Source organism: Schistosoma haematobium, chromosome ZW, assembly GCF_000699445.3.
Source record: "Schistosoma haematobium chromosome ZW, whole genome shotgun sequence".
In the NCBI taxonomy this organism is placed as follows: Eukaryota; Metazoa; Platyhelminthes; class Trematoda; order Strigeidida; family Schistosomatidae; genus Schistosoma; species Schistosoma haematobium.
In genome coordinates, this window is record NC_067195.1 from 36,403,779 (window position 1) to 36,416,851 (window position 13,073).

The window sequence follows — 13,073 nt, forward strand, 5'->3', positions numbered from 1 at the left end:
AGACTTGCGTTCTGGACTAAACTGGCTGGGCTAGACAGGGAAGCGGGACCAATCAGAACTCTAGGCTGCTCATACGGTTTTGCGTGTCATTGATCCGATCGATAGGTCACTGCTCTCTAATCAGCGGTCACAAGTCATAACACTGGAAGAAAGTTAGGGACGATCAAACCGAAACGTGCTTGAAGTCATCAACTTCCGGTTTGAGCCATGTTGGTAGATGCAGTCTACTTGGTTGGGGTCCGCCTGACTATTGTAATCAATGGTTGGAGACTCTGAGAGACATGGCCCAGAATAGATCACAATGGTGTAGGTGTATACACTTTCTGTCTTCCTTTAAACTAAGAGATTAAAATCACTTCATATCTTTCTTTCTACGAACTAATTCTTTCTCCCTGTATCATATCCTTATATGCAATATTTTTTAATTGAAGTAACTGCTATGAATTCGGTGTTCATCTTGCTGTGCTAATAAGGTATGACAACTTGGACCGATGAATATATGTGTCTGGTCCTACGTTGTAGATAACTGACTGACCAATTCTTAAAGTTTAGGTGAACTTAGTTTCAGAAAATCAGTTTTACAGATAAAAGTTTAACTTTCTGACGAAAACTATTTGATCACATAATATGAGTATAAACCAACCACATACTTGCTACAATTCGGCAGTGAAAACATTAGGAAAAACTCATGGAAAACACGCAAATGCGAAAAGTACCAAACACCCTCAAATAGGTATTCAATAAAAATGTATGATACCTAATTTTCTAAAATGGTGTTAGTATTCAGAGCTCTGAAACAATAGTATTGGGATGACATAACTCTTTGAAAAGAGCAGGGAATGAATACTACGTACTGCTGCATTGAGATCAATAACACATGTGAAGAGATAAAAATTTCAGAAGAGATATGTTTTTGAGACGGTGGAGATTTGTAGCTCAGGTAGATGATTTTAATGGAGTTTTTTTCTCAACCAAATCATCTAGCTCAGAGAAAAAAAACTCCATCAAAAGCGAGATATGTTTATTTAACACTTAATTAGGAAGTGAAGCACGAATGGGAATTACAGAACAATACGACTAGAGTTCTGATACGTCTCCGGATGGCCAAGCTCAAGTTTAAATATCCATTTACGAAGTTGAAAAGCTTCTGTACGGCTGACCAAGCTAGCAATCGTTGGTTGACGAATTCTTATGTAATTTTAACGGATAATTATAATAGCATTTACCATGAACAAACCGTTCGAGATAGATATGTTTAAGAAGGATCTAAAATGAACACAGGTGTCCAGAGATAACCAAACAATGAAATATTTTATATTAATGAGAAAATGTTAAAACAATTGCCTGAAACTCACCATACAGCTTCAAGTAATTGCACGATGCATTCGTTCCACTTAATATCAAAAGGCCAGCTAATAGAATCAAAATATGATGAGCCTGAAAATAAAAATAAAAAGTGCCAAAAATCATAAAATCATTCGAATTAGAATGAATATCATAACCAATTACGATGAAAAATAGTTATCTTACATTCCGATTGCATTAGGCAACAACTTCAACTAAAAAAATTGCTAAAACTAAGCAATGCCGAAGAGGTATATATATTGTCTAATTTTCTACTTTGACAGTATGAAGACTGACGTTTAAGCATTCAGTACAAAATAGTGTACCTAAATCTCAAACATGAACAAATTAGTTGCTTCTGAATAGCCAGAGCCATCTCTGTAGATTTGTACGAATACTCATCAAGATTATACGGAATAGTTTGACAGGAATTGGGCGCCTAGTATAGAGAAGTCATTATATGTGAAAATTATATTTGAAATTATCTCAGCGATTGAAATTTGAATAATTCCAACGTTTTGTCCAGCTAACTTGTCTGGACTTCTTCAGGGTAGTAGTCAAAATCTAATTAATTTTCGTGCACTGTGCATGGGCTGAATCAAAATCTAAGTATCTCTCCGAATGTTGATTTCCTGTAAAAAATTATTTTCAACTTATTATTATTGTCTACGTTCAACAAAACAATCAAATGTTGTAAAAAATCTAATGAACAGAAGTACTAAGCTTGTTACAGACAAGGAAGACCAACGAACTGAATTAAATAAAGTATTTTCTACTCTTAGGGATAACAACTACCCAAAAGAGTTTTTAAAGAAGGTTGTTAAAAATGAAAGAAAAACTAGACTAGAATGTATACGAAAAGTTTGGAAGTACACCGTAGTCATCCCATACTGTAGTGAAACATCGGAAGAAATCAAGCGGATTCTAAACAAACACGACATAAGAGTGTATTTTAGGGCGAGTAACACCTTAAGATCGACATCAGGGAAAGCTAAGAACAGGTTACCAAAGGAAGAACAACAGAATATCGTGTATGAGATCAACTGTCATGATTGTAATGCAGCCTATGTTAGAGAAACATCCAGGCAATTGAATGTAAGGTTGAAGGAAAACAATGTTTGAAAAATGTTCCCGAATCCTCGGTTGATTTGAAGAAACTTAAGAATGAGTCTGCGATAGCGCTACATGCGTTAGAAACAGGACACAAGATTAATTTTGAAGGGACCAATATAATTCTGAAAGGTTTTAACACTCATAAAGAAAGATTGACAGCAGAAGCTCTGTATATATGGGCGAACAAGAACAGCCTGAACCGAAAGGATGGTATTCAACTAGCGACTACCTGGCAAATTTCGTTTGACAAGTAATTTGAACCCTCTTTTTATTCAACCTGTTTATTTCATATGCATGGTTATTTTGGACTGAGTTCAATAAGGTTTCAGAAATACGATTATGTATTTGTTTGATTCTTAAATTTGATATGCACGTCGATGATTCAGAAACCATTTTTCAACCTTGAACGTGCACTTTTATTTATTTATTACTTCATATATAACATATTAACACCGAATATCAATAAGTAATCTCACAAATACATACATACCACTCACACACATACAATTCATTATTCAGTTAATTGTTTCCATGTAGTTGAATTTTTCACATGATTTGCAGTTAACTGACTCACTTTATCCTATTTTACAAAAAATCAACATCCAAATTTGATTGGTTTAACACAGTATGGTTTTGATTGTTAAAAGCTAAATATTTCTTTGATGATTTAGATTTTGATTACTACCCTGAAGAAGTTAGCTGGACGAAACGTTGGAATTATTCAAATTTCAATCGCTGAGATTATTTCAAATATAATTTTCCCGTATAATGACATCTCTGTAGATGCTTCTGAATGAGACAAGCGACCTTGACGTACGAGCTGCACAACTAGCTCAATAGACGCAGATGAATTGATATAAAGTGACTGAAGTTGTGGGGACTCATCTTCCATGTGAAGGCAGTTATTTCATATTTTCCTATTTAGATCTCAAAGTCTCCGTTTCCCAGGAAGGTCAGTTTATTGTACGATGCTCTGAATTTTACAAAAAATCTTATGATTACTGTAAACATTGTTTGTACCCAAAATTCTTGGTTATCTTTTAAATAATATTTCTTTGATCTCAAACCATTAGTTCATGATATTCACATTTACTCTGTTTACTCTAATGCACAAATTGTTCCATCGATCTCCTTTTCGTAGCTACTTATTTAAACAAATGTGATCATATTTCAAGTTACAATACAATATAATATTCTGATAGACGTACAGTATCATTATATTTCCGGAATCTCTACCACCTCTTTTCGAACTAAATTCGATATCACAACTATTAAAGTCGATGGACATTTTTTCCAGGCCCAGCATCACTTATAAATAATTGAATGAAAAATTTGTTTCTACACTTATAAATTCCGACACACATAAATGTTCATACGGCTTTGAAAATGATGATTTCATAGCAAAATATTATAAATAAGGTGAGGTGGAATAATGGTCTCTTACACCGGTAATTTCGCGCTATGTTTCACTCCGAAACCACATGATATAACGAATGATTTTTAATGAATTAAACAAATTCAGCACTCAGGATCAGATTTCTTTAACCGATACAGCTCGATCATTTGTTCACTTAAAAGTATAAACAGCATCTACATAGCGGAAGGTAGCCTTCTATGTAATTCTGAATTAAAGAATATCTTAGTTTGATCAATTGTGCGATATATATCAACGAGGCCAACTATTAAAAATTACACCTGCATAACTCAAATATAAATTCAAACAATCAAATACACTTTTGATCCAAGAACCAAAGCTGTAATTCAATAACTCTCCACAAAACCAAGGAAACTGACCTAAACACTGTATAATTAAAAAAATACGACCTGAAGGTAGTGAAACATGAGTGGAAATACTTGGAAGCAGAAGATCGACAAGAAACTGAATTGAGATAGATGTGAAGTCGCTAATACGACTCGAAGTAGACAATCGATTGCATGCTACTGGACGGTGTGTTAAAGCGAATTCTGATTCCGTAGAAAGAAGCTCGTTAGACCTGAGTATGAAATAAAAACCCCGGTGAAGGAGTTGAAAATAAACCAACATGAAATGTAGTTTAAGACTGATATTTTTAATAGTAACATAATTTCCAAACTTCAAGAATAATAGCAGTGATAAAACTTCCTTCTACCACAACCAGTCTCTGCACAATAAAAAAGGTTTACAACATGAATAATACCCACACATCGGTCGTTAATCAAGTGGGTATGTATTTGATGGGAATACTTGAAAAATTGTAGTTTACTAACGAATGAGTGATTATCTATCTTTAAATAAGATTTTTGGAACAAAACTCCTCGTGTATCGATTTCACGTGAATAAACAATTTTAACAGACTTTATGTTTTGATTAATCCAGTTCCTATAAAATGTCACAAGGTTGAAAATACGGAAGAAAATTAACAGTAGCTTATGCGACACATATCCAAGTCGGTCCAGATCCATTTATTCTTTATCTTCATCCGAATAATCAGTTTTGTTTTATTCGCTTATTTAACTCTCTTACAAACTATGTTCACTACGATTATTATTCTTAACCGTGATTGATGCTAGCATCAATTCGGCTATTCATCTAGTAAAAAATTGATTGGACCAGTGCAAAACTGTAATAGGTCCTGAATTGCATAAAACTGACTGACTTTTCTAAAACACAAACATTGAGCCAGAATGAACGAATCATTCGTCCTATGATTAGAAGATACAACGATGAAGCATGTGTACTTAAATAAGTTAATAATGATACTTAGACGCGACAAGTGAGTTTATGTGCTGGCAACAGTGGTTTTAAGTAATTCAGGTCCATCATAAAAGTGAATGACAAAACGTCACAACTCACAGAAACAGACTACGGCGTAAGGAAATAATGACACCATTGATTTTCTCAACAACTGGTAACAAACAAAGCAAATAACTATTTAATTCCGAATGCAAGCATCCATATTCTCCAAACATAACTAGTAGATACTGCAAACATTGAAGAAGAATACAACCGCGATTCGGGTCCCAATTATGTAGTGATTTTTGGGCGACATTATTCGATTCCGATAACGAGGAAGATATCTCAACAATGTTCTCAACCTACGACGTTAACATGAAATATAATGTGAAATTTAATTTAAGTGGAAAGCGAATATTGACGCAATAATTGTGTTGCTCATTATTCTAAATCATTTTGTGACAGTTTAAAATCGATATTTTGCATCATTGGCAGAATTCCCAATTAGAATTTGTTGACGTTACATGCTTGTTAATAACATAATTCTGGTCATTTCTAATGAGGGAAGACTCTAGAAAAGAAATAACGGTAATGTATTTCTTATAAATACCACTTCACTTAATTAGAACTTCGTTCTTCAAAAGAGTAATGTGATTTCTTTACCAGTTAACAAAGTAATCCAAATTACTAAAGTAATAAACTTTACAAACAAATTTATTAATTTTTAAAAAACTTCGAACTTTCTGATGATGTCTAACCAATTATCCAGTTGGTGATAGTTTTGTCAGCATCTGCAAAACATTAACTGAGATAAAATTATACCTATGGAAATGGAAAACAATATTATGGTTAAATAGTAACATTACAGCATTAAAGTTCCATCCTCTAACACATATTCTACTTGAAAGCAAAAAAAACATACACCTGTACAAATATCGAAAACGCCTGTTACCGACCGATTGCCGGAGATAAGCAATGTTGAGCTCGATCGGTACTTGCATGGGTGACAGGTTGCGAATATCAGGTGAAATCCGTTTGTAGCTCTTGTACGGTTGATGTCACTCCCAAACCCGAGTAAAGGAGAAGGGTCGTGCATAGGGTTATCAACTCCATCTCGTAGAAAACGACATTACCAAACAACACTCAAACCAGAAGAAACTTCAGACTATCATGGGAGTTGAAGAATCTCCATTTAGAAGAATTACGACCCCTCAAAGTGAAAGTCAAGATTATTCGGAATTCACGGAGCCGATGCTCCTTCTGACAACCTATTGTGGACCGCGGGTGGCTACTCTAATTTCTACCGACTGATCAACTTCAGATATTCCAGTACGACCGCAATACTGTTCCCAAACTCCAATATATCAGAACACGAACCGTAGATGAAAAGCGTTTATGGGGTCAGGAGAAGAATAAGAATTTACAGACAAATGCATATTTAAACAGTTAGGACTACTATAAATATTGTCCAACAGGAAAATGACATGTGAAATAAACATTGACCAGTAGGGAAATGACACATGAAATAAATATTGACCAATAGGAAAATGACACAATTTCACGTTTAAGGATAGTATTAGACTTAACAGGATAATACCGACGTAACCGAGGGTTTACGTGAAAATTCTTTGGGTGTCTTCGTTTGCGGTCCGACCTCTGAGGCAACCACCCAGAACCAGAAGGATGTTCTACTTGAGTAGATGAATTAGTTGTCTCTGTCGGAAGTTGAAAAGTGTCCAACAGCAAGTCGAGTGGGATGCGTTTTGTAATTGCTTCTTTCTCCTTAGTTTCCCTTGGCCTTAGTTGATTGTGGTGCCTGGTCCAGATTTCTTGGTTCACTTTGACATCATACATGACATCCCCATGTTTCTTTGTGATTTCATCATCTACCCATCTATCACATCCATGTCTATAATCCCGCGCATACACTTTTGAACCAACTTCGTAGGGAATTCGAGTATTCTTCATCTGGGGCCTTTTCTGGGCCACTTGCTTGGGTGTCATCGCACCATGGACTGTCCGTAGATTTCGCCCCATAAGCATCTCAGCAGGGGATTTGAAGTTTGGCAATAAGTCATGCGGGGTCGTCCGGTACACAAATAGGAATCGTTCTATGATATCTTCTGTGGTTCTCTCCCATCATGCTTTAAGCATGGCTGGTTTAAATGTATCAACGAACCATTCAGCCTGTCCATTAGATTGCGGGTGATATGGCGGAGAATGGACATGGTTGATCGAGTTTTGCAGGCGAAACTCTCGGAAATGGATAGATGTGAACTGTGAACCATTGTCTGTTACTATTGTTTCTGGAAGACCATGCTGAGCGAAAATCTGATTAAGTTTGATGGTTCGAGTTGTAGAGTGTGGCACAATTGGCAATATCTCCGGCCATTTGGAGTAGGAGTTAACCAGTATCAAATATGTGGTACTATCTAGGGGTCCGGTGAAGTCAATATGCACTCGCGATCAGGGTTTTTCTGACTTTGGCCAGGGTACTGGAGGCAACTTAGGGGGTTTTTTGGCAGCTTTTGACAATGTGAACATCTTTTGACGAAGTCGACAATCTGCTTGTCCATGTTCGGCCAATATGCATAGCTCCGAGCGATGGATTTCATACGGTTTATCCCTGGGTGTCCAGAGTGAAATTGGCGTAGGACCTTAGAACGTAGGGTTGTTGGAATTACTACGCAAACACCGAACATCAGACAAGCGTAAACAACACAGAGGGCGCTGAGACGATTCGCTAGTTGTTGCATATCACCACTCAGTTGCTTAACTGGCCATCTGCTCTGAACATAGGTGATCGCTTCTTGTATAATTAGGTCTTCTCTAGTAGCTTTCCGAACATCTTCAGCGGTAACAGGCATTGCTCGAACGGCATTCGCTAATAGTGTAGCACCGGAATCCTCTTCCGTTGATATTATGGCTATGAGTGTGTCCTCATCAGTGGTAGAATGGTTACTGATAAGTCTGGACAGTGCATCTGATTGACCAAAATCTTCGGAACGTTGATACTAGATGTCGAAGTCGCACCCCAATAACGCCAACGGCCAACGTTGAAGACAATTAGCAGAATGGGCAGGAATGTCTTTCTTTGATCCAAATATTGATAACCACGGCTTGTGGTCTGTGAGCAAGGTGAAACGGCGCCCGTAAATGAATTTGTGGAATCGCCGGACAGCAAAAATCAGGGCTAACGCTTCCTACTCGATCTGGCCGTAGAGTTTCCCAGCAGGTGCTAGTGTTCTCGAAGCGTGCATCACCGCTTTCTCTGAACCGTCAGGGAAGACATGCGACAGTACGGCACCCAGCCCATGTTTTGAAGCGTCAGCAGCAACCACAATAGGTAGTTTCGGATTGTATTGGGTTAGCAGTAGATTGGAACTTAGCATGGCTTTAAGTTTTGAAAAGGCTGATTCACATTGCGTTGACTAATCCCAAGCAGCATTCTTTTCTAGCAGACGACTTGATGGATATCGTACGTCATGCAGTGATGGAAGAAATGCTGAATAGTAGCTAATCATTCCCAGAAATGATCGCAGTGAGGAGACATCAGTGGGGACAGGCATTTCTTGGATTGCCTAAGTATTTTGAAGATCAGGGTGTCGTCCGGAAGCATCAAAGATAAGCGCCAGGTATTTAAAGGAACGTAAGAAGAACTGGCATTTTCCTAGGCGAAGGCGAAAACCATTATCCTGGAGGCGTTGTAGAACTAAGTGGATTCTGGTATGCGGTTCATCAGCAGTTGAGCCGACAATGTGGACATCGTCAAGGTATGTAGCAACACCAGGAACATCTGCCAGAATAGTATCCATGATCTGCTGGAAGATTGCTGGAGCACTTTTGATACCAAAGGGTAACCATGTATACTGAAAAAGTCCTCGGTGACAGTTGATTGTCAACAACTCTCTCGATTCGAGAGCGACGGGAATTTGAAGGTAAGCATCCGCCAGATCCAGCTTAGCAAAGTAGGTACCACCATTTAAAATAGTAAATAAGTCATCTGGGATCGGCAGCGGATAGTGATGCTGTTGTAGAGCCGCGTTGAGTCCTGTGGAAAAGTCTGCACAGATGCGTATGGAACAATTGGATTTTTTACAACCACAATTAGTGCAGCCCATGATGAATAAGAAACAGGTACTAGAACACCCTCAGTTTCCAAACGCTGAAGTTCAGCGTCAACCAGAGGTATAGATGCGTATGGGACTGTACGTTTGAGGAGAAAAACTGGCGTAGCTTCTGGCTGCAGTCTTAAAACAGCTTCCGTTGTGGTGATTAGAGTGATTAGAGACAGAAACAGCACTGGCGTTCGAAGGACTCGAGGTTGTCGATTTCAAAGACTTTTTTGGTGCTGAACAGCATGAACTTCGGAACCCCCCTGGCCCCCAGATTGAACCAAAGTGGTGTCACGCTGAAGATTGGTGACGCGTTGGTACTCGTCTATGATCGCATTGAGTGTCAGTGTTGGGTCTTGTTCAAGGCGGTTAAGCAACCGAGTTCTGATGTCGGAGAATTTGGTGATTGAAGACTGCATATGAGTACTAGGGACTTGAATTGGTCTTGAGTGAGGGATCTGAGCTTGAATCGTTCGCACTCACGGTTAACAACGCCGACGTGGGTCAAGAAGTCATCGGACTCATTCATGACCAGTTTTAAGCAGCGATATCGAGTACTGAAAAGTGAATGATAATCACCAAAAAGTTGGCTAAGAAACTGAATAGTGGCGTCGAAGGAACGGTCGCGTGGGTTCTGCGGTATAATGAAGTTGGAATACCTGTCCAGCTCGGATGGACCAGGTTTTCGAAGGAGAAGACGCACCTTCCACGAATCATCTCTGTCAGGAAAGTCAACTTTGAAAAGGTCTTCATAACGCCTGAACCAAGTATCAAATGTAATATTGGAGTCAGGATCACAAAAGAAATTCTGAAATACTACTGGTAATACCATCAACTGATTGAGGGATTGTCGGTGTAATTGAGACTCGAGAAGATATGTGCGCCTGAGTAATCATCTCCATCAGTTTCAGCTGTTGTTCAAACAATTTTTCTAATTTGGCTGGATCCATAGTTAGTCAACAACTAGAAAGAGATCAAGAAAGCGCTCACTTCAACGTGTTAGGCGGTGCTAGGCCTCGAGAAACTTCATCATAAGGAATGAATCTCTATCGACATCAAGGCCAGGATACAAGAAAGGAAGAACAAGGGCACACAATTGACAACTTTTGAACTGGCGTAGAGGAAGCCAAGGGCAGACCGAATGCACAGCAAACAAGCGGGTAAAGATAAGCATTAGAGCCGACAAGTAGACATACGTAGAAGTTCAAAGCTGAAAGTCAGTCAGTCAGTAACATAGAACTTCGTACATCGTACATCAGTTCGAGTTGCCATAACAAATTAGCACAGGGATGCAGTAGTCGATTCAAATCCCGTAGTGGTAGAGGTAGTAAGAGTATAAGCAGTAATCGAAAAGATTAGGGTTTGGAGATGTTATTTAAAGAGTATAATACAGTGAAATAAATTTAAGAAGAGAAAAAAGCGACGAGGAGGAATCAGGAGATTAGAATTTGGGAGAACACAAAGAGTGGATGCACCTGCGCCATTGCAAACGATTTTGAGCCATGTCATTCAAGGTCTCTAACCATCGGTTGCTATCATCTCGTGGTCCCCAACCAGGTAGTCTACACCTACCAACATGGCTCAGTCCACTTGTCAGTGACTTCAAGGACTTGTGCCATGTTTTGGTCTGGCCGCCCCTAGCTTTCTTCCAACCTACTCCTATACCACTGAACATAGCAGGTCGAGGCAGTCGGTCGTTCGGCATACGTAACACGTGTCCCAGCCATCTCAACTGATGAAGTTTCACTACTTCATCAATCGATTTGCCATCCTTACCTAGTACCCGTTTCCTAACAACTGTGTTACTTACTCGATGGTCCCATGATATACGAGCAATGTTTCGAAGACACCTATGATCAAATACTAGTAGCCTACGGATATCCTCTACTCTTACCGGACATGTTTCACTGCCATAAAGTAGGACGGAATGAACTGCTGTGCAGTAAACACGTCCTTTGGTTGATAGACGGATATCTCGCCTACGCCACAAATGACGCAAGTTGGCAAAAGCTAGTCGAGCCTTCTGTATCCGTGCTGAGATTTCGTCACACACCAGACCACAAGGGCTGATGAGACTTCCAAGATAAGTGAAGCGGTCGACACACTCAACTACTTCACTCCCTATCACTAGTTCGAGTGTCGATGTAACCCAATCCTGAAGCAACATTTTGCATTTCGAGGGAGAGAATCGCATCCCAAACATGCTTGCATTGTTGCTTACAGTGGTCAGAAGACTCTGCATTTTGTCAGCATCTTCACCAAATAAAACTATGTCATCAGCATATTCTAAGTCAACAAGTGAACCTCCCGGTAGAAGTTCAACCCTTGGAAATTTAGATGAGGAGAGTGTTATCTCTAAAAGTACGTCGACCACAAAGTTGAACAAGAATGGGGAGAGTGGACAGCCCTGACGAACACCACTTGAGGTAATCAATTCTGATGACAGTTCGCCATAAGCTCTCACTCGACCAGTTTTGTTCGAGTAGAGAGCCTTTATAAGGTTAATGTACTTCTTTGGTACTCCTTTCAGTGACAAACACTGTCATAGAACCTCACGATCAACAGAGTCGAATGCCGCCTCAAGGTCGAGAAATACTACCATTGTGGGGCGTCTATAAAGCTGAAAGAGAAGGGAATGAGACAACTATGTGACACAACGAAGAAACTAGTCGGGGAAAATTAAAAACCAGAGCAACCACTCAGGAGCAAACAAGGAAAGTCAATCACTGAGATACAACGACAGCAGGACAAGTGGGCAGAACACTTTGAAGAATCCTTGAATGGATCAGCCCTACTGAACTCACCGTACATTGGAACAGCACACACAGACCGTCCTATAGATGTCGCCCCACGGACAATCGAATACATCAGTATGACCGTTAGACAAATCAAGAGTGGAGAAGCAGCAGGACCTGACAATATAATAGCTGAAGCACTTAAGTCAAATATACAAGTAACTGAAAAGGTACCACAGATTCTATTCGGGAAGATTTAGAAGAAAACTTAAGGGTGTTTTGGGAGAGATGAAAAGTTTTACGTACCTATGGAGCATCATCGATAAACAAGAAGGATCTGATGCAAACGTAAAGAAGAGAATCGGCAAAGCAAAAGCAGCGTTCCTACAGTCCAAGAACATATGAAACTCAAAAAAACTGTCAGCAAACACCAAAGTCAGAATTTTCAATACGAACATCAAGACACTCCCACTGTACGGAGCTGCAACTTGAAGGACTACCACAACCATCATCAAAAAAGTACAAGTATTTCAAGACAATTTTCTGCTAAAGACACTAAATGTCTGTTGGCCGGACACCGTCAGCAACAGGCTACTGTGGGAGAGGACACACCAGCTTCCAGTTGAAGAGGAAATTAGGAAATAATGTTGGAAGTGAGTAGGGCATACATTGTGGAAATCACTAAACTGCATTACGAGGAAAGCGCTAACTTGGAATTGTGATGGGAAACGGAGAAGAGGAAGGTCAAAGAATACACTGAGCTGATAATTAACAGTAGACATGAAAAGGGTGAATAGCAGCTGGAAAGGATTGCTCAGGACAGGTTTGGATAGAGAGAGCTGGTAGGCAGCCTATGCTCCTCCTCGATGAATATATATATATATATATTACCATATTAACGGAAATATTTCTAACTTACCAGGGACAATAAACTTATTTTATTACAATCCATGTTGCCTATGCTCACTGATAATGTATCCAAAGCTTCTTCAATTAAATTAGCCCATATGAAAAAGTAGTAAGAAATACTTGGCTTAGTCAGTGACAACAGTG

At 39.1% G+C, this 13,073-nt stretch overlaps 1 protein-coding gene across 2 annotated transcripts in view; it reads right to left on the reverse strand.

Annotated features, from left to right (window-relative positions):
- Positions 1 to 11,203, reverse strand: part of MS3_00003433 (uncharacterized protein) — a 34,845-nt gene extending 23,642 nt beyond the window's left edge. Inside the window, exons 1-3 of one of the 2 annotated variants that reach the window (XM_051211232.1) lie at positions 5,291 to 11,203; positions 4,252 to 4,451; positions 1,356 to 1,437 (exon numbers count right to left, since the gene is read on the reverse strand). In XM_051211232.1, the coding sequence (XP_051071269.1) occupies positions 1,356 to 1,437; positions 4,252 to 4,451; positions 5,291 to 5,406 (398 nt within the window). In that variant the 5' untranslated portion in view covers positions 5,407 to 11,203. The remainder of the gene's footprint in view (positions 1 to 1,355; positions 1,438 to 4,251; positions 4,452 to 5,290) is intronic. The other variant, XM_051211231.1, reaches the window with a different exon arrangement.
- Positions 11,204 to 13,073: the final 1,870 nt, after the last annotated feature.